We start from the raw sequence: 27,649 nt of genomic DNA on the forward strand, positions 1-27,649 counted from the left end.
TGCCTTAGTGATGGAGTAAAGCATGTATTTTTCTGTATTGTAATTTTGGACGCCTGTGGTTTTTTTTTTATTATTTTTTTGCTCTGTTTTGATGTTGTGCCTCTGTGTGTGGGTGTAGGCGCAATTCTTTTGTCTTCCTGTCTGTTTCTCCTGGCTCAGCTCTGAGCTCAAGGCTATAGAAAATGGTCTAAACTGCTGTGAGTGTTGAGGGTGAAGTGGAGAAGGGAGGGTGTGATGCAGAGTTATAGTGGAGCTTATGAAAACTGTGCCTCTGCATCTAACCCCTATTTCTGAAATGGGCCTCAGAAAACATTGAGGCTGAAAGCTTGGGCTGGCTTGGATTCCCCAGATGCACCTTTGCCTTTTGCAAGAGCTTTGCTGTTTCACACAAGTATACACACAGATTCAATGCAACGGCACACACTATAGCCTCTCTTTCTTTCCCTCTTTAACACTCACGCATGGACATTTCACACAGACTTGGTTTGTGCGTCACTGGTGAGAAGACTCACCGGTGACTGTTTGGTGTGTTATTGGTCTGTCACAAGCTATTCTCAGAAGAAGAACACTATGTTCAGTGCCGTTCCCTTAAGAACAAAGACAAAACCCCCCCACAAAGCATGCGCTAGCAAGCCAAGCAGCTCAGGCTGAGAGTGGCCCTGTAGTGTTGGTTAGTTTTTTTGTTCCACCATATGACATTCAAGCCTCATATGAAAAAGAAGTTGTAACTCTAAGGAAATGACCTGTTGATCAATCCTTATGAGGGAGGATTTCTAATTTGGCCAAAACAGCCTTGAGGTGTTGTCTGGTAAAGGATTCAAACATTTTCAGGGTCCTTTGGGAGTACATTTTCTCCCTTTGAAGGGTATTTGAATAGTTCACTTTGACTATTTTTCTGCACACTTTTTTGGCTTTTAAAATTAGTTTTAAAAGTGGTTAACAGCAAGGAATAGTGTCCACTCTTCCATTTCCTGCCTCTTGCAGATTACAGTGGTAGCAGGAAATGTGTTCTCTCCATATCCTTCCCAGAGCCCATCCAGGGGGTTCCCAAGGTGTCCTCAGGCCAATTAAATACGTGTTCCCAGTTCTGGGTCAACCTCAGGGTCTCCTTCCAGTTGCCTGGAATACCTCCACAGGGAGAGGTTCAGTGGGCATCCTAATCAGATGCCCAGGCCACTTTAACTGGAATCTTTTCCAAGAGTAGTTTCACATTTTGGGAAACATGCTTAATTGCTTTCTTGTCAAGAGTTAGATAAGAAGAATAAAACAACTTTTATTCTTATTCATTGTGTTTTTCCAGGACTATAAAGCTGGTCTGGCTATTGCTGAAGTGGAACTGACTGCTGCCAATATTAGAGATGCGGACCGCAGGGGGTTTGATATCAACACGCCCTTCAAGAACTTCTGGTATGTCTCGATCTCGTGTATATGCACGCATATGATATTTTGCATACGTGTGTCTTTATCTGAATTTCTTACACATTTCTCCCACAATAAGAAACTGTTGGTGTCAAAATGTGTGTGATGTACAGTGTGTCTTTTTAGGTGTGTTTGTGTGAGAGAAAAAGGTGCACTCCTCTTGTTTGATCCCGCAGCTCCTACCTTAACATACTCTGTTTCGTATTGCTTTTTCCATCATCTGAAAGATGAATGTCAAGTGAAGGAAGCGCTCCTTGAATAAAGACCGCTCAGAACGATGTATTCAACGATGTATTCACCTGGATAACACCGCAGCATACCTCAACATTTGTTTAAAATCTTACTGGAGGAGTCAGCACGGTGTTGAGACTTTCAAATTCCTGTCTCAAACAAATCTCACTGCATTACCATCTCATTTTAACCATACAGTTTAGGGAATGCCCTTCACATACGCTAAGCCTCTTGCTCCAGCATATTTTAATCTTGATAATCATACCTCATAAAGCATCCATATTCACAGCTAAAAGGCGAGGACAAGCATGTTGTTAATCTAAGAGTCTCATAGTGCGATCATAAGTGTGATAAGAGTTTAGATTACTTATATTGAAAGAGGATTCTAGTAGTCCATCAGACTGACCTTTTTACATGCCTATATAACCAGGCTTTTCTTTGTACCTGGAGAGTTAGAAGGTTAATTCAAAACAAAATGTTTTCAAGGCTTTAAAATAACAAAACTGTTCTCTCTCCCCCACCCCCTCTTTCAGTAAAATGTGCAAATGTAGTCCATCATTTGTCTCACAGTTAACATCAGTTACATTGCTGTTAAAAAAAAAGGTCAAGTGAGCAACAAGGAACAAATTAACAAGTAAATGGCAGTTCTCGCTTATCATTTAGAACCAGTTTAGAATAAATTATTTGTTGAGATTGGAAGTTTGTAGAATCTTCACTAAGATCACTTTCACATGTGTAGTTTGGTTCATTTGATGCTGTCCTGTGGGTTCCGGTCCGTTTTGTGCAGGATGGCAGTGGCCATCCTGCGTCTTTACAGCTACATGGACCCATGTGGCGAAAATCAAATTCTCATTACTGACAGAAAGTCATGCTGTACTTGTTTATTTTTATACCAAGTGTTTAATGAATAAAAGTTTCTAGAACAGTTTATTTGAAACATTTCAGTGAAATTCATTTTCACTGTCAGTCAAATAAAACAAATATGGGCTGTTTTACCTTTTACAGTATAAAATGTGTTGTACGTTTTTCCTTTGAGATGTAAGCTGTGAAACTAATGAGGCAGGCGTGTGGCAAAGTTAAGACTTGGCTCTAATGAGACAAAGAGAATCTTTTCATAAGTTTGTTTTGACTGCATTTTAGTAGCTCTCTGCGTTCTTCCGTCAAATCCCTCTCACAAACAACACCCACCACCAAACTCATCACAGACTTTTTGGTCATTGCAGTAAACATGCTACATGAGAACACGGTCCTGTACAAAAATCACTAAATATCGACCTTTTTTTTTTTAAATTGAAATCTCCCGTGGGAGCTTCGTGCTGGTATTTCTGCCTCTGTAGGGCACAAAGCCTTTCAGGTGACTCTCATCCCTGAGGGCCTACAATCAATGAGTGTGCTGCTTGTTTGTGCCGTAATGGCCCATTTAGAATACAACCGTCACAGCTGCCCGGACAAAGCATAGCTTGTTTGTTTGCACTCATTCACTATTTTCTCTTCTTTTTTACCCCTTCCCTTATTTTTTTCTGTACCCGTTGCCTGGTGTAAAGATTTTTTCCCCCCCTCATTCCTCTACCTGTCTGTTGTATGTCCGATCGATCTGTTTGTGTCAGCTCCCTTAATGGTCCCATCGTTTGGCAGCATTGTTAATACGCTGGACGTAATTGCCATTTTAAGTGAAACAAAAAAAAAGAGGTGGAATTAAAATGAGTTCAGGTCTCCTGAATTGTTTTGATGGTGTGATTGCTGAAAGGGTTTTATTTTGTGTGTGTGTGTGTGTGTGTTTTTATCAAATCGATTGGTATCCCTGGGAGCGTTCTCCTACCTGCTCAAGGTGGGGATTAGTGAGAAACTCATCTAATCACTTTAAGCTGTGGAGACTCACTTTGGCTTTTCCATTGTTTTGCTGCTGTTAAATGGACAGAGCATTCAGCCCGCTGTGGTAGATGCAGTTGTAGACTTTTATGAGTAGACAGAATGACAATGAGGCAGAGAGGAGATGAGATGTTACCAGACACCAAACTTTGGAGAAAAAGCAAAAACTTTGTGCTCTTGAACAGAAGGCACTTTTACTCAGGTAAAGCTGGAGATGAATGCCTGGCTCAGTGGTATATTGAAGAAGATCCCTGTTTGTCTGGTGTGTTTTGTCTTTGTTCAGTTCGTACTACTGCATTGTATCAAGGTGGCATCGGAACAACCCCAAAAGTACTGTGTATCACAAGACTAAGCATGTTTTAATTTGGATAGAATTGCCTTTTTAAAGAACAGGCTTTTATTTTCTAAATCTATTTTACTGCACTCATGGACATTGAAAGATTTTTTCTGTTAGTCCGTCATTCCCTCCTGAACACCGTTTTAGGCAGGCTTTATCCGAGTTTGGATCAAATGTTTGATTGTTTTCTCTCTTTTGAACTTCTGCTGAATTTTCTTAGTGTTTTCAACTTATGTTTACAGGCATCTTGTTTTTATTTGCTGTAGTGATTGACATTAATTTCTTTTTCATATCTGGGTTGAAATAACTAATAAATAGGTGACAAAAGGTTAGCAAAAGGCACAATTAATAAATTCAAATATAACAACGCTGAGTGGCCAAGAGAGTGACTCCCACTGAGCAGGTGAAAAACAAGAAATCACGAGGAAAATTGTGACAGACACATCCACAGTAATGGATGCAATCGAGAATGACTAGTTGTCATATCACCTGAACTTTGAGAGAAATATTAATGTTCCTCACCTACGGATTAACTGCTCTGAATATTGAATGTTTAAGTATTATTTTTAGCAAAGCTTCAATTTTATAATATAAACCACTTAATATTTGATTCTCCCATCATTATATACTTTATGCATGCATGCATGAAGGTGCTGTATGCCCATTTATAATTCGTGAAGAATTGAATTTCCTCACTTACATGTAGTATGTGGAATAGAAGAGCATAAATGCCAGAAACGGCAACTAAGATACAGAACACCAACGGGTGTGCAGCGAGTAAATTATAATAAGATTTGTTTCTCTCTTTGACTGAGAATTTAAAAGAGTGTCAAGCTAATGCACATGAAAATTTGATTTCCCAAAGTAATTGTGATTTAATGTTTTATCTAAAATACATTTTCATGAGGCTGGACTTATACCAGGTCCTGAGCTGAATGGGGAACCCTGAAGCTGACAGAACAATATTTGCAGCTCTAGACAGCGAAGATCATGTGGGCCAGACATGTATTCTTCATATATGAGAAGCTTGTTGCACTTTAGTTTGCTCTTAGCTTTGCTCACTTTCTCAATAACTACATTGGATGGCGCAGGAGCTCCGTGATTGTAGTTGGTGGCGGAGAAGGACAGGGTGGAAGCCTGAAGCTTGTGGTTCTGAGGGTGATGGACAGGTTAGGTTTATACCTGTATTGATAATCACAGCAAAGGCACCAATTCTGTTGTTGTCCGCTTGTAAAACAGTAATTTTACTCCTACACGACTGCTTGCATCCATGTTCATTTTTCTGTTCTTAAAGCTGTACTTCACTTCTTGTCTAAAGCTCTGCATCTTGGGACCCTCCACGTGCTATGCCTCCTGCCTCCCTGTTGTTTTGGAGGCCATGTTGTAGTTCAGCAGGCGATGTGAGCAGTCATCTCTTCAGACGAGCCCTGGGCGGAGAGTGGTGGGCACAGGGCGGCTGAACCCAATCAGCCTATCGATCTCTGCTGGGTTACTTGGGTGAAGCTGACACGGTGCACATCCTCTGCTCTGGACGACCCCCCCCCCCCCCACTTCTTTGCACTTTACACCAGTGGCCAAGTTTCTCCTGTCTGAGTGCTTCTTTCTGTCAAACCAGGATCCTCTCCTTTTAGTGTCAGTTTTATATCTTCATTGATGTCTCCTGTTCTTGCTCTAGGTCTTCTTCTATCATACATTTAGATAATTTTGAGCCAATCAGTACATCCAGCAATATCTTTAAAATACTACAACCAACCTGTGCTGTCTGTCCTTTCTGGGTATCTTTATAAGTGCCTATTAGACAGTAATTGACATATTCGTCGTCATTCATCTGTGTGTGTGCGCGCGCGTGTGTGGTTTCTAAAATGATCTCCTCAAGCTGGAAAACTAATGTGTAAGACACAGATGGATTGAGAGACAGGCGAATGGCTGTCGTGAAAGATGCTCAATTTGGAAGCAGTTCAGGCATTTACTCTGTGTGTGTGTGTGTGTGTGTGTGTGTGTGTGTGTGTGTGTGTGCTGCATATTTATTTTCACATATTGGACTTTTCCTAACCTTCAAATTGTGGCTTTTCCTCCTCCTCATCATCATCCTTGTGACTTAAATTCTGTGTGCAAAATTTGGCTGGTATGACCTGCTCTTCCAAAATACACGATATGGCCAAAAGTTTGTGGATACATGAATATCAATGCCTCCTTTACATACCAGAACCTTTAAATCTGGAGTCTGTGGCAATTTTTGGCCACTTTGACCTTTGACATTATAAGAACATTGCCAGCCTTTTTATTTCTGCACTCTCTGCCAGAAAGGGGAGGCAAGTTCTTCTATTTCCTAATTACTAATTTCAACTAAAACTAATTTCACAGAAAGTTAAAACATACAGGAAGCAGTGTATTTTATCACCAATACAGTTCAAACAAATAATTTGCCGTGTTATTAAAATGCATGTTTCATATTTCTTAACCTGAGAAACCTAACTTCTTGTGTTTTTGTAAGGACGCTTAGTGTTTGAGCTGGCTGTTAAGAGTTCTATTAAGATTTTCCCTTCATTGGAAATAAATGCCATATTATTGAGGCCATAAAGCTGAAGCTGAAGTACAATCTCAGTCACTTTGAATGACATTTCCTTTGCGATGTATTCTTGTACAAATTACCTACTTGAAGGTGGAAGCACTTTTAGGCATGCATGTATTTGAATGAAACTTTTAAGTCTATAACTGCACCTGTGTGAACAGACAAGCAGCATTACCCATATAACCAAGCGTCTCAGGATTTTACTTTTTTCCTTCTTTTTGTTTCAGGTTAACGGAACTTTTGATTCAGATCTTGATGGTGCAGGATTTCTATCATAAAATTGATCTTTTTTGTATGTATAGTCAAGCTGTAAATGTGTTAAATTGATGATAATAGTAGTAACACTCTTTTTCCATCATCATTTCTCAAATTTAGTCTAATAGAGAAATAATATCCTGAAAAATTCCTTGCATTAGTGCTTTATAGGTTTTAGTGGTGCAAGGTGAGATGGATTGATTACCAGCCTCGTCCTTCTCCCCCTATCAATTTCGCCAAATCTATTGCAATCACACATAGACATACACACTCAGCAACCCCCCAAAACTACTCCAAATACTGCACACCCTCATAACGCTGCCAAGCTATACTATGCTATTTAATTGCTCTCTCCAATTAAATCAATAACAGTGAGGCATGTGTTGGGGTGGGGGCAAAAAATCAATTGTTACAGCTTCACGACCGAGTCAGAACGGGAGAAGGAGGAGTGGATTGAAGCAGTCCAGGAATCGATTGCTGAGACGCTCTCCGACTATGAAGTGGCAGAGAAGATCTGGTTCAACGAGGCCAACCAGAGCTGTGCCGACTGTCACGCCACGCGGCCTGAGTGGGCGTCTGTCAATCTGGGTGTGGTCATCTGTAAGAAGTGTGCAGGTAAGAGACTCGTGTATACTGTCTGATGCACACACGTGCTGGAAGCAGGCGCACACTTCGATAAACAACAGTGTGTACGTATGCACCACTGCCCACACAGGGCATGGTATGAATGGATCATGATGTCAAAACACTTTGTATATAACCGTTCTTAAAGCGGCGGTTCCCCTTCTGTGAGCAGAGACATTTTAGGATAATTGAAAAGAGGCAAAAACACTTTAGTTTCATGGATCTGTGACTTCCTAAAATTTCTTTGAGAGTTTTCTTGAAAAAACTATTCACATTAATTTGGAGGCCATGTCAACCTATTGATCTTTGCTGAGTTACAGTTTTTTCACCAAACTTCAGAAAACAATTTTGTGTATTATTGTTATTTTTTTTCTTAAAATCGTAGCATTAACAAAGAAGAGTTTTGTTTTTTTTTTTTTACTTTTACTGTTTTAGTACCCGTGGAGTGGGGTCATCGGTGATTCGGAATTACTCGTCTAGTGTCTGAAGAGTCACAAACCAAACTGGAGGGGAACCAAAGACAAACACACCTTATTACCTTGCACATAGTAATTCATATTATTCGCTCTTCTTTGTCTGATGTTAATGCAAAAAACAAAAGATAAAGAGAAACCGTGATGAAAGATTCCAAAACATGTAAAAAGTACTGAGTTCTTAATCTGTATGTGTGACTGGTGTTTGTTTGTGTCTGTGTGAGTACCTCTGACCCGGAGGCTCTTTTGGTTTTAGTTCTCAGGTGATAAGCCACTTATGGGGCTTGGCGTCTGGCCTCTGAGCTCTGTAATCTATTTGGCAATGCTGGATGGCCCAGATGAAATGACAACAAAGATTAAGCCACGGGCGAGAACTTGGGGGGATCGCAAACTGCTTCTTGACCTGCTACACATGATTAGAGGGAAACGGGGGCCGTGCTTGATCAAGAGGGATATCTGGTTGGTGTAGAGTTTTGGGTTTTGTTTTTTTTTTTTCTTTCTTTTCATGCTCCTATACGTTCATCCCTCCCACTTAAGATTTTCTCCAGGCCTGAGATTTCTCCTAGAGTCCTACGCTTTAATGCTATTCTTCACCTCACCTCTACAAAGCCCATGTAATTGGTACGCATCAGATATCCAACCTTCCTTTTCAAACACCCTTAAATGATTTCATTTGCAGGGGTTTTTAATATTACATTTTGTCGACACGCTGGGAGAGAGGGGGTAGAATATCTGCAACGAGGAAGCTGTCCTCTAACTGTGCTCTCCTTAAATTAGGTGGTGGTCCATTTTGAATACCGATGACTGCTCATGCTTTTAATTAGCGCTCTCATGTCATGGACAATAAAGAGAAATGCTGAACAAGAGAAAGAGGAAAGAAGTAATGAGAAGGCTAATGGTGAAAATGATCCCACATTGCCTTTCCTCTTTTTGTGCCAAGGCGGAATGAATTTTAATAGTCTGTAGCTTCACTCTTTGATGTGAAGCTACAGACTATTAATATTTTGCCTTTGTTTGCAGAGACTTAAAGGGCTGTTACGGTCCGCTATTTTCTATTTTATGAAAAAAATATGACTTGTTTGTTGTGAATAATAATAATAAAAAAAAACAGGTGAATCTGATCAAAAACACAATCATACCGAAAAAGAGGTGGAAATGTTGTTTTAAAAAATTGTAGCACAGGCGCTCTTCCCTGTAATCATGTGTGTTTTTTATATTACTTTTTCAGATGCAAATTCCAAATCAGCCACTTTATTTGCATTTCCTACTATTCTTTTCACTTTCTATTAGAAAGTGAGAATGCAAATAGAAAGCTTTCATTACCAAAAGCATGTTCTGAGTTGTCCTTGTCACGAGAGGACCTTGTTTGCTGAAACTGTAAGTGTCTCCTTGCAGCAGGCACAACTACTGTGTATAATCAGCTACTAAAAATAATCTGGGTATTATCTGGTAAAAATTGGAAGAAAAAAGCAAAAGTAGTGACGCTTAAACCTGCAACAAGGCATTAACTTGACATATTATAACCTATATTATGTTGTGGAAACATGTTAACCTCCAAAACCTTTGGTTTTTGGAATTTGGTTTCTTGCGACAAAACAATAAAACTCGGTACCAGAAAAAAAGGAATATAAAAAGTTAAAAGTCCTTCAGGTTTAGGAACAAAGTAATTAAAACAACAATAATAAAAATAAAAACAGTGTGTGCAATATGATTGTTAAATAAGCTGTACAGTATGTCCAGGGAATGTGCTGGTTTACAGTGATGTTTAATGTAACAGTTTACACATACAGGAACATTTGAGTCCTGTTTACAGCCACACAATCAGCTGTAAACCTAATTTTTACTCTTGTTTTTGCTCAGTTTTTGTCTCACCAGTGTTTTTGGTCTCTTACCAAAGGCTGATGAAAATATCTGAACATTTAGCAGCTAAATGCGCTACAGTTTTCACCAGCTACCTGATAACTTTGCCTTTCTTCAGTGTGGTGCTGTGCAGGTAGTGTGGTGTGGTCTTCAGAAGTTTTCTCAGTAAACAAAAGCTGCCTGCTGTAGCTGGAAATGAGGTTAATAAGAGCAGTAGCACTGAACTAAGCTGCTACCAAGTAAAACCACAACAATGAGCTGAAAGACGCAAATATGTGTACAAGTGGCCCCGTTCAGTTTATGCAGAGTAACTGTTACTAGTGCAGCTTTCATGAAAGTCCCATTTCCACTCCTGTTGGTGTTTCTCATCAATGGTTACCTAAAGACTTAAGCCTTTGTCACAGCCCATAAACCGGTCAAACCCACATCCACCTGTAACTTCCCTTCCTCAGTAACTGAAGCTGTCCCTCTGTCTACACTCTTCCTTTTGTTCCCTCTCTTTGTCTTTTCTCTCACTATGTACCCTCACCACCCCACAGGAAATGACTTTACTCAAAAGATCGAGAGGCCCCTCTCCACACATGTGATTGCAATAAACTCCTTTAAACCAGGATGCAAGTTGTAGACGCATCTACTGGCAACAGTTGCCATGGTAACCCATAAATGCAGTGCTCTTTCCTTTGCTTTGTTTCCTTCGGGGTCGTCACAGAGTGAGAGTGAGGGGAAAATGGCACACAAGTACAAGGGTTTGGAAAAGTGCTCCATGAACTGTCGCCGAGAAAGTTTTTAATTGGGACTGAAATCCTTTGGGGTTGGGCGCTTTTTTTGTGAAGACTACTGTGATGGGAATGCCCTTTTGTGTGTTGTTTTGGTTCCATCAGACAGATGAAGACATTTCCAACAGGCTATTTATAAGGGAAGATCTCGCCGTGTACCCGGTGGCACGTGCAAATGCGCACTTTTTTTCAGCTTCATTACTCTTACACAAGTGAAAATGGTCCTGTGGTGTTGTGTGGCTCAGCCAATGGAGTGTAGCTGTAGCAATCCAGCAGGCGCCCATGGTGAAATATTTTCACTCCTTCAGAGGCAAAGTGACACAAATCTTGCTCTCTGGCCTTTATTTGCCAAGCTAGACTCCTGGGGTGTCACAGACAGCAGTCATTTTTACTGTGACTTTGTAAATAGATAGATTTAAACACAGATTTGACCACACTAATGCATCCACACTGCGAACTTTTCCCCCAGAATACCCAAAATAAACGAGTAAATAATGATCACTAGTTCTTAAAAATAATAGGTTAGTTTAGTTTTAATATCTTGGGTGACAGATAACTCAATGATTTCTGGTGTCTGTGCGCTCTAGATCTGTCAAGACGGCCTTTTCGCAGCTCATAGCCCCACATTTTCATTTACAACTGCTCTACTTGAGCATAGAATACAGTAATGAGCTCATGCCAAATCTAAATCTAAAATTATCCCTCCTTACACACAGGACAATAATTCACATTCACACATACAGAGTGTTTCTGCCAGATGTATTATGCATGTATGCTCTGTCTTTGGCCATCAGCAACTCCAGAAGCCTCTCGTTCACCCAAATAAACAGGCCGACCCACAAACACAATGAATTACTCATGATTCATTAGCAATTAATGGCCCTCGTTCTGTGCTTTCATTTCCAATTAGGAGTGCTGAGGGGACTAAATATGTCTGTTGTGAGTGAGAGAATGAGCTTCTAGTCATGCTCTGTTTCTCCGTCTTGTAACTGCCTGTTTATTATTGACTCCATCACTGACACGTGGCGTGTGTGTGCCCCAACACCGTGGCCATTTCTGTGTACATACAGTATGCTTTTTCATATAAACTTTTCAAGAACTAAAAGCCTAATGTAGCCTGACAGGCATTTTTTTGTGTATCTAACTGATAAAGGTTTCTGAATTTCTGACTGTATGTGTGGATCTGTGAACTCATGTTGATGACTGTGTCTTCCTGTGTACCAGGGCAACACCGTTCCCTTGGCCCAAGCATCTCTAAAGTGCGGAGCCTGAAGTTGGACAGCAGCATCTGGAGCAATGCACTAGTTGAGGTACGTATAGTCCAATTTTTCTTACGGGTGAGAATGACTTTTTTCTATCGTACAGTGTGGAACGGAACGTGACTCCTATATGACCGCTTATGTTGTAGTCAGCCATTTTTCAACTGGATTTGTGGTAGTCACCATCTTAAAATTAGATGCTCTTTGTAGCTTAAATGGGCTCACGAACTTAAGTCAGATATCCAGTGAAAACCTGTAAATATTCAGTGTGTAAGTCGGATTGCAAAAATAGAGTCTGCAGACTGGGAAATGCACCATATTACCTCTATGTGATGTTTTGATCCCAAGCCCTTCTTCACTGGCATGTGTATGTGCAAGTTGGTCCATTGAGTACTTTCTCTGGTTTCGATGCATGACACCTCCGTCTGAATTAAGAAGGGTTTTTACGAAAACAAATTATACGCTGACATGGGGTCTGGCAGATCTTAAATCAGTCTTTCACTCTGTGAATGATTATGGCCTGTATTCGTCCCCTTCTTCTTGTCCCTAAACCGATCAGCTCTTCCTGGAGGTGGGGAACAAGAATGCTAACAGTTTCTGGGCCGCTAATCTTCCCATGGAGGAGGATATCTACAGCGGGGCTTCGGCAGAGCAGCGCGCCACTTTCATCCGCAGGAAGTACAGGGAGAGGAAGTACCGGAGGGTCCTGGAAGGCTTTCAGGACCTGGAGCAGCTGAACAAGGTACAGCTTATGTAATTAACTTCAAAAATCAAAATGGTTGTTTGTAGAAATTATATTTTGAGTTAATCAGCCAGTCTTCTTTTACTGGGCTTTTAAGCAGCACTTCTTGACCAGTAGTTGTGTAGGGGTGGGGCTTTGATTCAGCACCCACTTTAAGCACTTTTCCTACCATATGCTGAGCTTGTTTGCTTGTTTAATGCAACAGTATACTGTAAGCGCCCGTGCAGGTCTTCTCTGCTTTTCTTTGTAAGAAGTAGAGCAGATGTGGTTCAAGCAGAGAAGATCTACAACTTGCTGACTCCCTTGCTTCCTTGTCAAGTTATCCTCAACTTTAAAGTGAGGGTTTGTGTTTCAGTGTGACTGTGTGTTTAAGTGTACGCACTGACTACATCAGTCTAAGTTCTTTTCCTTCAGTGAGCTGCACTCTCTACCTGGAAGTTGTACTGCATCTCATATGCAGAATAGATTGGATTTGTTCAACGTGTACACAAAGTTCAACGTGCATATCTGGCTGGCAGAGCGAGTTATGCTGTTGTGTGGAAAAGTTTATTGGGTTTTTGGTTTATGAAGGGTTTATATCCTAAATATCCATGGTGATTTGTTATGTTAACAACAAAACAGCCAGTTATTCTTCATATGAGGTAGCTTTTTGTTTCTCTCTGTTGCTGTCCTTTAGACAATTGTTACAATCTGGAAGCTGTGTTAGCTAGCATAAAATTGGCAAGCAAACAACCAGCATCTTTAGATGAACTAGCTGACCAGGTGCTTTTCAGTTAGTAGTGTTATGTCCTGCAAGCTGCATAGTGTGAACAAACATGTCAATAAATAAATCAATCTTAGACCTTGAATATGTTATTCTGTCTCTGTTTTTCTGTTAATGATGGGGGTAAGTGCAGCGAAAGTTCACCAAACGTGCAGTGAAACGTTGGAACCTACAACAGTCTCATGTACTTTAAGAAGCATCGTGCATTAGCTAAAGCACTGAACCTGAAAAATCTTATATTTTTCCTGACCTCCTGACCATCAGTAAAAAGTCTAAAAATGCTCTTAGTATAAGCAGGTTGGCACTACATGGCCTTCTTTGCCAGTTTGTGGTTTGGAGTTTTGCTTGTGTTTTTTTTTTTGGCCTCCTCTTAAAGAAAGGGTCTTAAAAGCAAGAAGCACTGAGCCTCTGAGCAGCTAAGCTTCCACCTGCGTCAGCATTTACGCAGATCAGACCCCTTGCATTGTTTTCTTGAGTAGAAAGAGAGGGATGGAGATGAAGAGAGAAAGAGAAAATGATGGGGAGGGAAATAAGGAAGAAATATACTGGCTAGCTAAGTGGAAAAGTGGATTATGGTCCACAACAGGAACGCTTGGGTTGGTTTTATTGCAGCTCTGCTGGCTTTTGCGTTTTCTGCGTATATGTGGGAGTGTGTACATGCGTGTGAACATGTGTGCTGCTCTACTGAGGGTGTGTGAATTTGCTTTTTTTTTTTGTAGGGTGGTGCAATAGAGGAGGTGTGACAGACATAGAGAATGTGGATTGGTGAGGTGTGTGTGTGTGCATGAGAGAGTGATGGTGAGACAGAGAGAAGAAGAACGTAAGAAGTGGGTTGCTGTGTTTGCTTTCTCTCTGTCTAGTCTGCCTTTATAAATGGGTTCAACAGATTTGATAGGGATCAATGTGTCAGAAAATTTATACATACTGTGATTTAGTGTGTATGTGTGCTTAAATAATAAAAAAAAAAACCTCAAACAATTCCACTTATCTTAACATAAAGTAATACATCACAAGCAACCTATAAAAAAATAGCTAAAAGAAAGTATTTTTAACATAAACAAGGACACTGAGTCTAACCTCATTGGACACATTCATTCGGTTCTGTGTCACACTTACTTACTGTAACAATAGTATGAATGTTAAAAAAACAAAAGCTATATAAAACCCATTCCTTTGGGAGTCTTCTCTAGAACAAAGACAATAATACTAGCAATTTCCTCATTGACATTCATGCAATTTTGAAATCATGCAATGGCATTTGAACAAGTTTTATGGGCCCAGCGGTCATGAGGCTCACTCAGAACAACGCAGTAAATTTCCATTTAAAGTGTCAATTTGAGTAATGAAATGAGAATAAAAAGGTAGTGAAGTGATTTATACCTGACTGCGTTAATATGTCTTGTACATAATCTTAGTGGTGCATGCTTGTTCTGTTCGGATGTTTTCATTCTGCGTTGGGTTTTTCTGTCTCTATCCCGCTCTGTGTTCCTTAGTCCCATGTTCCCCATTAGAAGCTCATATCCCAGTGACCTCCACAGAGTCTCCGCAGGCCACATGACCTAGAGAGGGGGGTGTCAAAGGACCTTCTTATATCATTACACACTCACACACACACACGCAGACACACATAAACCCTCTAGTGGCTGCAGTAATTGCTATGACACGGGAGGTCATTTCCAGAGACGCTACAGAATAAGGCCAGGTTGCATGGGACTATTTTGCCATTATCTGACCCGTTGTTGTGTGTGAGTATGTGTGTGAGTATAAAAGACAAAGAGAGTGACTGAATAAAGTAATCATATCTTTATATAAACATATTTTCTTATCTTTTCTGTTCATGAAGATGAAATAAATTTTGCCAAAATAAAAGCACAGATAGAAATAAATGAATATGTGCTTTGAAAATGCACTCAAAGCTAAATATCTCGGTGTCTGTCCTTTGTGTGGGTGGGCAGGTTATATTGACAGGCACTTTGTTTGTGTGTACTTTGCCTGTGTGTATATGCGCAGCCTCACCGTGCCTCACTTTCAGACGGATCTTGCTTGTTTGTGGCCGATCAATATAGCTTACTGACTCGGTCCAAGTCCGATGAAAGGAGAGGTTCCTCGTTGAAATTCCGCTATTTGCCACTCGACTCCTCTGTTGATCCACTTTGTTGCGGGTCATCGTGCACAGTGTCACATCAATTGACTGGACTGATAGGAAAAGACAGCCAGAGAGAGAAAATATTTTCCTCAATCAGACTGTATTCTTCTAAGTCTTTTATCTTGCTTCTCTCAACTGGCTCACTGAGTGAAACAGGTGAACGGTTTTAACAAAGCATGTCTGCATGGCTAGACATTACATGCTGTATATAAGTATGGTTTTCTGCTCCTATTAAATGAGTGATTCAGCATCATGTATTTATAGGAGCAAAAGTTTCTTTTAAGAGTAGGTCCCAACCTCCTCAGGTGAACACCAAAGCCAGTGCACAGGGTGCCTTTAGCGGCTTGAACCTGCCGAACAGGCAGAGAAGGTCTGATGAAACATTCTGTTGTGTTATGGTGGAAACTATTGGGTCCATCATTTTTTTGTATGGTGCCCTTTATGCTGATAATAACTTGTTGAAGTTCATCACTTGTTTAACGTTTGAATTGATCAGATGAGATGCTTTTCTTTCGTGAGTGTCAATGAGGACTAATGGTGACACACACTGATTTGGTTTGCATTTTAACATATACTATATAGACTAAAGTATTGGGACATCTGACCATTACACTAGCAAGAACTTCTAAGTACATAGAATGCTTTGCAGCTATCACAGCTTCCACTCTTCTGGGAAGGCTTTCCACAAGATTCTGGAGAGTTTCTGTTGGAGTTTCTGCCCACTTATGCAGTAGAGCATTGGTGAGGTCAGGCACTGATGTTGGACCAAAAGGCCTGGCTCACAACCTCTGTTCCAGTTCATCCCATTCCATCCACAAAGGTGTTGGATGGGGTTGAGGTCAGGGCTCCGTGTGGGTCAGGCTAGTTCTTTTACACCAAGCTCATCCAACCATGTCTTTATGGAGCTTTGCTTTGTGCCCTGGAGCACAGTCATGCTGGAATAAAAAGGACCTTCAACAAACTGTTGCCACAAATTTGGAAGCATAGCAATTGATGTGCTTCAGCATGAAGACACACCCCCATAAAGAGGTGTGTCTGAATACTTTTGCCTCTTTTGTGTATGATGTGTTTTGACGTACTGTATACTTATGGACACTTTCACACAGATTCCATGGCCTACCTGATAATTATGGTGTGTATTTAATACCTTGTAATTTAGAGCTCAATACATGCTGTATGTCATTTGAAAATTTTTGTGCTGCTTGAAAGCATTTCAGTCAAAGTGCGTAAATTGGTGTGTATACTTAGAATTTTACATTACATTTTCTTTGTGTATATTGTATATTTTGCAATATATACCATTCTTAACATTTTTATATCTTATATCAAGCCTTTCTTAACTGACAAATTCATATTCATATTTAATTTTGTGCAGTACAAGCTTGTTTTCTCCCTATCATTTCTTTAAATTGACATATTAGTGTTGCACTGTATTCAGCGTCAGTTTTGGATTCTATGTTCTATATGCTATCTTGCTCACTGGGTGTGTTTTCAAACAGTATGTTCATTCCGTGGGTCTCCCTTTGCCTCAGTATGCTCTGCTCCTGTTACTTGCTCAGTTCATTGTTATTCATGCCTTTATTCCCACATTCCTCTTCTTTGAAATTGTTAGTTTCATTATATTTAATATGGCCCATTTGTCCTGTTCTTATTTGCTGTACTTCCTTTTTTCACACAGATTAGATATTTAATGATTCCCACAGGGAGTATTAAAGTTTGATCTTATTTTAACTTCTCTTTTGAGATCAGCGGGCGAAACTCAATTCTAAACTTTTATGTGGTTTTCCGATGCCGCTTTATAGACTCTTTGTCCTCTATCAACCTGCCGTGCACACACAGACACACAGGACGACCCCAAGCTTTTCCTCCATCTCAAGCATGTGAGAACATGCTTGCTTTTCCCAGGGATTTTCACCGTTGTCTGGGATGGGGCCTTTTTTTAAAGGCATTAATCCAGATATAAAAAGCTACTTAGAAATGCAATGAACCACGACTGCACTCATTGAATCTTTTATTAGTCTAGTTCCAGGTGTACTTAAATAAATACAAGTTGAAACCACTAAGAAAGAATCCGAATTACAAATCAAAATCACAAATACAGAATTATCCAACACATACATTATTTAAGAATTTTATAAACGGTACTGAGACCTCATGGGACCCAGAGTAGGCAGAGTAAAGGCAAATTCTAGAGAAACACTTGATGTGCTCTCTTATCCTGTTTTGTGTGTGTACAGGCACTGTGTGCAGCTGTGGTGTTGCCTGACGTGCTGCAGACCATGGCGCTGGTGTTCAGTGGGGCAGATGTTATGTGCGCCACCGGGGATCCGACTGCCTCCACCCCGTATCTGTTGGCCCAGCGTGCTGGACAGAGACTACAGATGGAGTTCCTGCACCAGAACAAACTCTCTGGTAAGCAACTATTGAACAAATCCTTAAATTACTGTTGCTGTGCCAGTAAAGATTCTCTTCATGCAGTTAAAATTCATAACTGTGGCAGGTTTCTAAGCAAGTAAGTATCTAATTATGTAATGTGATTAAGATGCTATTTCCAAAGCAGCAGCAGTAAGACACATATGTGTTTCACAATAGAAAAGGACTGAGGTAATGCAATCTTGGTTAATGGGCTAAGCTTTTAAAATTTTAGCATAAATTTCCTCAAACCAAACACAGTGCAGGACAGAGCTGATTGCATTACCTCAAGCTCTTAGTGTCATTTGGACCCCAGATAACGATATATTTCTTGGCTTTGTAAGTAATGCTCTCCTGTTGTAGGTAGTGAGCTGGTTAGCCAGACATGCTAACGTTAGCAGCTTGCGTTAATCAACCTCAATTAGAAATGACGTCACCCTCTTGTGTGCTTTGCTCAGTTCATCAGAGAGCATATTTTTTCATAAGCACTGCACATATTCTTTCATTCAGCAAGAATGGGGAAAAGAGCTCCAACAATAGAAAGAAAGAGCTAACACACTCCCATAAATCTGTGAAAGGACCTTTCAACAAGGTGTGTGAGTTGGACTTTTACAACCATTGGTACTGCATGTATTCAGCCTATTATCTTAATACTTTAACAATCATGTATTAAACTCATACTCGCCGCTGTGCCACAATGTTTATAAAAGCTCAGTGGGAGTTTTTTGTTTTTTTCCCCACTGCCATGAATTGGAAATGATGTTGGAAAAATGCACTAATGTTAAGCCAGCGTTTTAAGTCAAAAAATTCTGTCTCTCTTATTTCTTTGTTTTTCCTCTCCTACTTTCACCCAACTCTGCTTTGTATTAGCCACCTCATGTTCCTGGCATGGGAGGCACAGCGCAGATGTGCTGTGTTCTGTGGCTTGCACATGACGGGTGTGTTTTGTTTGTGTGGTTCCGTGCAGGGCTGATGATAAGAATGTATTAGATTAAAGGAGCGAGAGGGGCCGTTGGCTGGGGCCGCGGGGAGACTTTCTCTGGGACTGTATTTTACATAATGTATGCACTGCATCTGTGCACACTCGCCGGCACGGAGCCTGTTAGGGACTCCTAATTGCTAGCAAGGGTCACCTGGTTGCCATGGTGATGGCCATTACTTGAAGGTGTGCTAGACACACATTCAGACACACACACACACACACACATTCACTTGTGGTATTGTCCATCTGGAAGAGTGTAGCATGCAAGCGCTCTCTACAGTATATGCTCATTACGTGTCTGGAAGTTGTAGGGCTTCATCATTAACAGGCAGACAAATATGGAGAAAGCAGAGTCTTCCTGTGGAGGTGGATGTCCCGCTCAACTGACCAGCTTCTGCAGGTATGAAGCACCAGGTCAGGGAGGTTAGCCACTCTGACAGATTTTCAGTGTTCCTTAGCTGCAATGGAGATCTCGCCTGAGGGGCACGAATCAGTGCAGCACTTTACAAGGTGAGAGTTAATGGCAGAGCGGTCACTAGTTTGCTCCTCCTAAATATGACACAGGTTAACCCAGGGTCACAGGCCAGACTCTGAATGGCAACATCAAAGGTGTTAATATGTGAGAAGCTGACAACCTACAACCACAGGCCTTTTTTTTCATATCAGCTCAGTATGCTCGAGTCATTTTAATATCACAGTTGTTAATATGCTTATATTCCATAACTGCTGTCTTTTTTATGTGACATCATAACATTATTCAAAAACATTTTTCTGGCAGTTGTTCAGCACAATAGCTCAGGAACAGAAGAGGAGATGCACTTTTCTTTTTGGTCATTTTTGATTGAATTTGAAATGACAAAAACATATGGTTAAATATCACCTATTCTTTATTGAGTATTGAGTTCTTTACTGAGTTATTCTTTTACCTCAGGCCAATTTTCTGTAACCGTGATCTGCCGCTCATCTTAACAAGAATGTAATTTCCATGTGGGGATATTATAGAAAAAAACTAATTAAATGATGTCACATAGCGTGTGGTGTTGGAAAAATATCTAATATCAACGTTTTGACTGGCAATACAATTGTTTAATATTTGCCTCACATGAATGTTAAAGACAAAAATATACAATATTCTGTAACCACCTGAGAAATCCTCAGCTTTATATCACTATACACAGCCATGAACCGCATTTATACAGTACACATTGGTGTATTGTCTGATCCCAGTCAATAGGTAATGTACAGCGTGATCAGACATGTGTTTTTTCAACACACAGGCTCATATTTAAAAATAAAAGGCTAAAAGCACACTGTGCTGCTCTTTAGATCCCCTGTGACCAAAGCGTTTTGAACCCACCTGGCTCAGGAACACGGCCATCCCGCCTAGCAGTTTTAAAAAGCTGGTAGCAAAATAATATAAAAACACATATCTCTAAAAATATTTTGTGAAACCACAGTGAAGAAATATGCTATTAAGATGTGCTGAAAAGATTAGGGCTTCTCACAAAACGACTGTCCAAATTCCCTATCTGACATTTTCCTGCTGCCGGACACAATGTCGCATCACACAAAGCTGTGGAAAGTGGCGCCTGCATTGTCTTTGTTGCATGCAGCCCCCAGAGTTTGCAGAAAAAGACGTTTGATTAAACAAAAATTGAACTTTTTCGGTTGTGCGCAGAGTTTTGTCTGGCAGAAACTGGGAACAATTCAATACCCATATGACACCATCCCTAATGTGTAGCATGGTGTTGACAGAGGCAAGATAGAGGGAAGAATAAAAGGAGGATAGCAGCTAATATTGAGGACAAGACAGAGTTCAGAGTTTTGGAAACCTCAACTTCGAGTTACAGTTAACAGAAAGACAACAGTTACACACATAAGTAGCATAAGGACAAACATGGCTCATTTGTTTGCAGCAGTGTCTGTTGTCACGGCACTATGTGTTTTTCTTAGTTTTTGTCTTTACCTTTTTATAAACCACCTCATCAAAGGTGCACGAAGGCCTTGAATTACCACATGCATAAACTATATTGAATCAAATGATGGCAAACATGGTCCTTTACCAAATTTAGTATCCCCCTAGTGAGAGACTGGGATAAGCCATTAATAAACAATTGTCAGACACCCGGAACAATCCTCACTCTTAACAGCTAAAGTCTAAATTGGAGTATCTCTTAGTGTGAAGAAAACATTACTGCTGTGTGTGTTCACAGTGTGATTTGTGCTCCCAGTTTGTAAAAAAAAAAAAAAAAAGCAAATCCTCCTTTTCCCCAGGATATAGTGTTTCAAAACAAAGCTGTCAGCCTGCCTCTCCCCAAACCTCTCCGCCGTCCCTTCCCTCCACAGCGGCTCATTTGTGGCTCCAGCGTTAGGACATCCACTCATGGCAGAGCATTGCCACTTCATTAGCTCCTTCCCTCTTTGTATATGAGTGCACGCCTGTGGGCCTCGACGGACCTTGTTCTCACGCCCACACCTGCTCGCCCCATTGCACCCTGGGATACCACAGGAGCATGTTCATTTACATATCCCCATCCCAGATTCCATTAAAAGCAACCCAATGGCAGCTCTCTTAGGCAGGGTCTCTTTGCATTTTAGGAACCCCTGGGGACAGCTTCAATGATGGAACTGTCCTTTGTAGTCAAAGGCTTCCTCTCTGGTTGTTTCTTGTATATTTTTAGGTTCCTTTATCATTTGTTATGTCCAGTGTATTCCCATGTGGTACACTTTAGGAACTACATGAATAAAAATTAAACCATAAAACTCTGTTTGTAGTGTAAGGTTTTCCTTCAAGGTTTATTGTCATCAGTGGCCCCAAAAAGGTCTTTAAACTTTTACCAATTGGTGATTTTGAATTTGGTGTCAAGTTGTGGCAAACAGACAGTGCCAAAGAAAACATTGCTTTGTGCTGTTTAAGCTCAGTTTGAAAAATGCAGACACACACAGCCAAAATCAACTATTCTACAATATATCTATTTTAGCAAAACTCTAACCAAGCTGTCACCACTGTCTGTCCTGTCCCTTGCTAGTCTGAACATGATGATTGATATGACACCAGACACCAAGTACTGTGTATGCTGTACTTTGATCTGTGTTGATGACACTTTTTGAATGCTAATTTACAGCCTTTGTGGTTTAGGAAACACAGTCTGTAAGCAGGCAGTGGTGGGTTTGAAAGTCCCCCAATAATCAGCATCTCCACAAAGACTCAACACCAAATTGGAAGTCATACTCGATAAAAGCATCAGCTAAAACCGTAAATGCAAATGCTCTTAACAGCAATATGAGAATTATAAATCCTAATGTGTTGAAATCCCACATCTTTAATTTTGCAAGTATAGAGCACTGGTGGTGTTGTTGTAACATCTGTGGCTTAAATGGACTACACAGAGGGCCAGTTTGACCAACAAGCACAATTTATTAACACACAACAGCAACAATGAAGTCCTTAGACTTGTCACTCTGTGCTCTGACTGGAGAGACAAGCTAGTAATTGGTTCTTAAATGCTGCAGGTGTGTAACATTAACAAGTGAGTTCTACCTGCCGCTCAGCTTTGCTACGAATACACCAGTGAATAGAGCCTTTTATGCAAAATAATCACAGACCGGTCCCTTTATGGATTTATTGTAATATATCTACAGAAAATGCCAGTTGATGACAAAACAGATTAGCGGTTCCTGTTAGTCCACTGCATGTCCATTAGCAGTTAATAAGCACAGACAGAGCAACATAAGCATCCATTTGAAGTTTTTGTGTCCGCCTGGAAACTGCAAGTCAGATATTTATTCTCCTTTTAGCCTTTTTGTTAACGCTCCACTATCTTCACTAGCTAGCAGGTAATGTACAGTGAGCTTATCAGACCTTTAAAGCTACAGGCAGCTCTGTGCTGAAAATGAGGCTGATGTGAGCAGCGAAACTGTAGAGTTTGGTGATAATATCCGTGGGTTTCACTCTGAGGGTCTGTGGCTGCTCAAAATGCAAGAAATATCAAAGGCCCTCTCTTGAGCCAGTGTTTGGTTTGTCACTTCTGGGCTACTGTAGAAACGTGGTGGGTTCTGTGGAGGAGGAAGTGCTGTAGATAGAAAAATTCATTCTCAGCACAATAATTTTTCGTTTGAGGTGATAATACACTAATGAAAACATTATTATGAATATTATATACCATGTCTGCTTGTAGATCCCCCTACATCACACACACTGCTGTCTTAAACAGTGCAGCTTTAAATTAGCCATGGGCTTTTCAAGATTATCTCCAAACAAAAACCATTAAACTGTTTGTAAGATGCTAAACTTATTAAAATTCCACAAATAGCGACTTTCAGGTTGCAATTTTGATATATTTTTTTTGTTTCCCCTCAGCAACTTGTGTGTCTTGTAGCAGGATAGTGAACCCCTGCCAGCTCTTCCTCTAAGTCCTTGGATAAAAGCATCGGCTAATGCTTAAACTGTAAACAGAGCAATGTAAACATGTAAATTGTGTTTTATGGTATGCTGTTCACGCCACCCAAGAGGCCATTGTACTGTAAAACCAGGCTAAACCGCGAAGCCTCTTACAGTTGACATCACTCCACTTCTTCTTAAATGACACACCACGGATTTGGAGGCACAGAAGTTTTATTGTTGCCACCCTAGCATCCCTGACGCCTCGAATCTCTGAATCTCGTAGCACATTAAAAATTTATCCAGCAGGCTTTCTGCGTGGATAATAAAAGATGAAAACACACACACACACACGCATATACAAACACTAAATCAGAGGCCCTGTTTCATCTTGTGTCTCCATTCCACCCTGTTGTTAGCAGCATCGCAAAGCTCTGCCAGCTTCTTCAGTGCTCGTTGGTGTTGTTTATGTTTTCACTGTTAGACTGTCATCTGTTAGAGGGTCAGGAGGTCACAAACAGCTGCTGAGAGTTTTTATTTTTATTTATTTATTTTTTTAATTAAGATGTTTTTCCCTTGTGGAGTGTCTGTGTGCAGATGGTTTTAATTTTGCCCTGAAAAGTGCTTGTGTATTTGTGTGTACTCTGGCTAAATAGCCAATAAATGAAATTCAAATGAGAATAAATAATTTTCTTTCTATAATCATGTGAATTTTGGCCATATGCCTGCCTTGCATATGTCACCCGTTTGTGTTATCATTCACTACATGTGGCTTAACTGTCTTAGTGCCTGCATGTGTGTGCGACTGCCACTGATTACCCCACTGTCCACCGCTTGTCGAGGACCACGTTGTGACCGTTGCCGTGGGCGACCAGATGGCTAATTGAGCACTCTGTCATGTTGCCTCCCTTCACTGGGGACCGAGCCAATCAGCACAGGCCAGGCTTCTCAACTGCCGCCCCCACAGACATCACAGTCCCATCTTAACAGAGTCCAGCTTTAGGGGCCCAGAGGGACTGTTTCGAAGGCTCACAGAGAGAGAGCCTTGTTACAACTGATACAGCATCAAGCCACTGGCTTATTTACATTCTTTCAACCTGAGTGGTTCAAATTGGGTGTGTGCGTGTGTGTGTTTGTGTGTTAGATTCACTTCCCTGCAGATTGCTGATTAAATCCTGTCAGATACCATGTATTTATGATGCTGCTATTGGCAGACACATTCTCCCTGTTAGATTCAAAGCTAGATTACAGATGTTGCTAACTAAATTGACCCAGGCTTTATGTCAACCTGCTCCTGATTGGCTGTGCATCTTTGGCTTTGCAGCAAAAATATATTGCAGATGTTACAAATGCCTATAGTGCGTAAAAATGCCTGTATCATGCCAGTTATGATGTTGTTGTGGATTTTATTGTTACCTCCTACTAGCTTGACTCATCATAGGTGATGGTATGTTTGTTTGGTGGTTTTTCATTTACAGTCCCTCTGTTACTCCGTGTGATAGAGGCGAGGAGTGGTACCTGGGTGGAGCGTGCAGGAGGAAGGGGGATGATGCAAAATTATGCTGCAGATATTGCGTCGTTGATGGCATATGAGGCTGCTGATTCCAAATTTTGTATCTATATTAGTACTACATGTATTTAGTTATATTCACAGTATTAGTGAAAGAGTGGAAAGCAATATGTAGGCAAGATATTTGTGTGTTTGGCAGCCATGGCATGATAGAAACTTCATCAACATGCCCACTCTCCCATTGTGAATTTTCCAGGAATTGATTTGCTTTATTTACACAGAGGTTCAATAGGACATTACATGGACGTAAAGTCCGTTTAGTGTCCACTCCAGCTGATTTAGATATTTACCTTCTCCCATACAGCTCTTCTGGGTAATGTCTAGGTGAGTTACGTTCAGTGCGTGTGTTTAAAAAAATGCTCATGACAGTGCACTCACGCAAAGCAACTGCCATACACAAAGGTGCACTAATAAAAGCATTCCACTAAGGAGCTTAGAGGAATGAGTTTCTCTAACTTCAATTAATTTAACAGTGGTAATGTGCAAAATGCTAAAAGTCGGTCTTCTCTGGATCAGAGCTGGTGTGAGGAGCTTTGAAACCAAACCAAACTGATTTGATTAAGCAGAGGTCATGTGAGAGAAAAAGGTATATATTCCATTAAATACAGTAAATGTTTGGAAAATGAAGATACTTGATATAGTGAATACAAACATTATTTAAAAATACAATATGACCACAAAGCAGTAATCTCACTGATTGGTAATGTGGTCCTCAAAGGCCTCACCCACATTTATTATAGATAAATGCCATGTTATCAATAGTGTGGCAAAATCTCTGACTTCAGACAAATTTCACTCTAACTCAAAGATTAGTGATGCGAATGTGAACACAGTGACTTAGTGAGACACAGTCCACACACAGAATCGAAACATATTCAAAAGAAACTGTCTTGTGAAATTAACTGATTGTCTTTCTCTGTGGCCCTGAGATGAGGCACCAGTGGTAAAGGGTGGAAATGTCACTTCAATTAAAAGTGGTTTCAATTAAAGTTATTTTACCTTGCTTGATGAGAGAGCTGGAGGTAGTGAAGATAAAATCTGTAAGATATTGCCAGGGCCCCGGCGGAAAATTGAACCTCAGAATTGAAGCTAATTGAATTTGAGAACGATAAGGTTGAATGTGGGGAGCTCTTAAAGCTAGCAGGAAAGGATGAGTAGATGGAGTCTAGAAGAAAAGGCGAAAAATGAGGGAAGAAGGCTTCTAATTTAAATGGACAAAGATGAAGAGAGAACAGAGTGTAAAACTCATTTTTAACAGATACAGTACATGGAGGGGTTGTGCCTTGAAATGCTCTCAGAACATCTTATCTTTGACTGAGTAAGAGAACAACCATGTGACAAAGTCATGACTAAATAAGAAGAAATTTTTGGCTGCTTGTGGGGAAAATAGATAACACAGTGCAGCTTCATTGATGCCCAAGGGGAAATACTGTAGGTCAGGGCTCAAATTCAGTAACAGCAGTCATAAAAGCTGGTAGGGATTCAGCATCTTGCTTAATAGCACTTGCATCCATGAGCTGTGAATCCGTGTTTTCTTGCTGACAATCTTTAAAGTATTTTATGGGAATAAGATGAGGATATGAGGATAAAATCACACCTGGGATTAGCACTATCTACATCTGAAAACATTCCTGCATTCCACAACAAAACTTGTTTTTTGTGTCACTTGCATGGAATAACAAGCATGACTGACACGTGGTGGAAGCTAGACATGTTGACGGATAATATCTAGGTTTTGCTCTTGCTGCAGTAATACACGCACAATGTTCTATATTCACAAAGTCCATCTGTGGGATTTCATACTTGACTTTATGTGTTTACTACCATGGGTGATGGTTAAATATGCTCAGTGGAATTTATTTCACGGTGCTGTACATTTACATTCACATTACATTTAAGTTTTGTTTTTCAAATTAGTGATTCTGAGCAGTTTTTAACAAGTGAGATTTTGTATTTGAAAATCTTGTCTGTGAATCCATAATGTCTGTTTAGTTGCAGTTATGAGAAAGTATATCTCTAAAAGATCAATTTTTCATCTTTTTTTCAATTTTACAGTTTTCAAGAATTTTTTTTTGTTTTTTAATTAATCGGTTTAATTAGATTTAGATTTTTGATAGGCTCACGTAGCCCCAGTTTACCTAAAATTGTGTCAAGGGGACGTTCATGGTTTTCATTTGACTCTTTACTAAAATTCACAAGGGGTCAAGTACAGTAAAAATGATCTTTTTCCAAGTGCAAGTGAGGGATCATATTGGTGCACTGCCACCATGACATTCATTGCGGTCTACCATTTCTTTGCTCATCTACTTTGTCTTTCCCCTTGTAGATTTCCCCATACTGGAGCAGTGGTCAGAGAACACCCTCTTTTCTGACACTTCCCTCTTCATGGATGGCTTCCTCTACATCTCCTCTGGCCCCACTAAGACGACGCTGGACCGCCGTGGAAAAGATGGTGAGTGTAAAATGCCATTTTGCAAATCCCCGGCAAGGCCAATCAATCCGTCAATCCATTTGTAAGCAATTTAAACTGCGTGTTTGTCAGAGGTCTACTCCAGTTAAGCGCTGATCGATCAATCAGTGTCAGTCTGTCAGCTGTCAAACTGCCAATCGTTTAATCCGTACACCAAACAGTCCAGTCAAAACGATCAATGAATCTGTCTTTCAAATGCGTTCTCCATCAGCCCTCAGGGAATACTTGTCAGACAGAAGTATGTTCTCAGATGACCCAGCAGTGAGTGCTTCACAGAAGTACAGGGAAAATTAGGGCCAGGTTAAAAAAAATAAATAAATAAACAGGAATCTTGGTACAAATCCTTTCTAAATCTACCCGACTGATGCTAACTCCAAAACTTATTTTGTCTTCCAAGGCAGCTGAAAACTTTCAATCAGTCTGCATTTCCCACCCGAACTCCTCAGTTGCTGCTGAACCTCCTGCTCTGCAGTGGTCCCACTTCTCCAAACAGCTGGAGCGTTTCTTG

General features: G+C 40.5%; 1 protein-coding gene across 5 annotated transcripts in view; it reads left to right on the top strand.

Moving 5' to 3' along the window:
- Nucleotides 1-27,649, top strand: part of arap2 (ArfGAP with RhoGAP domain, ankyrin repeat and PH domain 2) — a 102,334-nt gene that overhangs the window by 33,844 nt on the left and 40,841 nt on the right. For all 5 annotated transcript variants that reach the window (XM_046381573.1, XM_046381571.1, XM_046381572.1 and 2 more), the window contains 6 exons: nucleotides 1,301-1,407; nucleotides 7,099-7,298; nucleotides 11,641-11,726; nucleotides 12,235-12,417; nucleotides 17,564-17,738; nucleotides 26,998-27,123. In XM_046381573.1, coding sequence (XP_046237529.1) covers nucleotides 1,301-1,407; nucleotides 7,099-7,298; nucleotides 11,641-11,726; nucleotides 12,235-12,417; nucleotides 17,564-17,738; nucleotides 26,998-27,123 — 877 coding nt within the window. The remainder of the gene's footprint in view (nucleotides 1-1,300; nucleotides 1,408-7,098; nucleotides 7,299-11,640; nucleotides 11,727-12,234; nucleotides 12,418-17,563; nucleotides 17,739-26,997; nucleotides 27,124-27,649) is intronic.

This window comes from Scatophagus argus, chromosome 23 (genome assembly GCF_020382885.2).
Source record: "Scatophagus argus isolate fScaArg1 chromosome 23, fScaArg1.pri, whole genome shotgun sequence".
NCBI classification, from domain to species: Eukaryota; Metazoa; Chordata; class Actinopteri; family Scatophagidae; genus Scatophagus; species Scatophagus argus.